General features: G+C 42.0%; 1 protein-coding gene across 1 annotated transcript in view; it reads right to left on the bottom strand.

The window, feature by feature from the left end:
- The window catches only part of LOC101849355 (glutamine synthetase), a gene marked incomplete at its 5' end in the record, with an annotated part of 10,267 nt that overhangs the window by 4,935 nt on the left and 3,648 nt on the right, over positions 1–1,684 (bottom strand). Inside the window, 2 exon segments of the mRNA XM_005093480.2 lie at positions 176–284; positions 1,330–1,538. Of these exon segments, the coding sequence (XP_005093537.2) occupies positions 176–284; positions 1,330–1,538 (318 nt within the window).

Consider the following 1,684-nt stretch of genomic DNA (forward strand, 5'->3'; position numbering starts at 1 on the left):
TACACACACACACACAACCACACACACGCTATAAAAATACTAGTTCTATAAGATTTATAACACTATACCTATAACAAAGAAACTCCATTTCTCAAGAACAACACCAAAGTACTATAAACCTAACTTGCAGCTGGAGTTACTTATAAAAATGCATGAGTGCTTGAGTGTACGATACCTAAAACCTCTGTGTAGTCTGTTCCTTGTTTGAAGGCTTTGAACTGGGAGGAGATGCTTGACTTGAAAGACAGTCCCATATTGCCCAACTTAAGCAGAAGCTCCTCTATCTGGTAATATTCACAGAAAGAAGTAATGAAGAACTTAACAGAAGGCAAATCAGGCAATTAATGTCCTGGCAGTTAATTTAATTGAACAAACTCATATTCTGGGCAAGAAATCATGGCAAATATGATTGTGTGACCATTTCAGGTGTGTGTCTTGATATTGTGAGAGTGTATGTCTGAGGCAGGGTGCGTGTGTGTCTGAGAGGGACAGAGAGAGGGAGGGGGAGAGAGGGGGAGAGAGAAAGAGAGAGAAAGAGAGAGAGGGGGAGAGAGAAAGAGAGAAAGTGAGAAAGAAAGGGTGCAGTGAAACAGCTAATGGGTAACTATAAAGCTATGACATCAACAATAAAACCTACTTTCAACACACCAGGAGTATGGCGCTCATATACCCTTATGCAGTTGCGAGCGCCGTAAAACCTTACTATAATCAAAACAAATACTCAGGGCATATTCTGATTTTGGCCAAAAACTTTTCTTTGGGTTCAATTATCTTTTTTAGTTGGATTCTACTGCTGGCTTCTTAGTGTTGCAATGAGTTCGTTGGTCGTTTCCTCGACTGTATATTTTGGCCTAAATTTTATTTATGGCCTGAGTGGGATGCTTAAACAACATACAGAATTCAAGAACAAGATTCTGATATCATCGAATTTGGATAAAGGATCATGGTTATACTTATGTCTTGCCCTTAAATAAATTGCCGTTTCAGCACAGTGCTATTTATATATTGTCTATGAGTGCGCGCGAGTGTGCGTGTGCTTGTGTATATATAACATGTGTGTGTTTTTGAGTTTGTGTGTGTGTGTGTGTGTGTGTGTGTGTGTGTGTGTGTGTGTGTGTTGACTGTGTGTGTGCACGCACGTGCATTATGTCTAACAATACCAGAGTAAAAACAAACAAGCAACAAAAAATTATGTCTCCCAAAACAGTGGTCAGTTAGAGATACAATACCTTGATCCACCAAACTCAAAAGATCGTTTGACAAGGCTAAGATTAACAGGAACCCACATACCTATCTGAATGTAACAACAAAATAAAACTTTGACAATACCATATTTCTGATGGACATCTCATCAGGAACTCCCTTCTCCGTGAGGATGTGACCTATGACCTCGCCCACTCTACATCCGGGGGAGGAGGCCCAGGGAATCTCTACCAGAGTTGTCGGTACTGGGATGAAGATTCCGCTGCCAAAGTTATCTTCCGCCAGCTCCGGCACTGATAAGGGGAATTCCCCATTCAGGCCAATGCCCGTCAAGACTAGTGCGGTCGGCAATGTTGGGGTAAGGGTGGGGGTGTGGGTTGAAAGGGGTAAGGGAGGGAGGCGGACACAACGATAGAAATTATTAAGTGTGGGAATTCTCTGTTCAGTCCGATGCCAGACATGACTATGGAGGTTCGTAAAT

Source organism: Aplysia californica, unplaced genomic scaffold, assembly GCF_000002075.1.
Source record: "Aplysia californica isolate F4 #8 unplaced genomic scaffold, AplCal3.0 scaffold00064, whole genome shotgun sequence".
Taxonomy (NCBI): Eukaryota; Metazoa; Mollusca; class Gastropoda; order Aplysiida; family Aplysiidae; genus Aplysia; species Aplysia californica.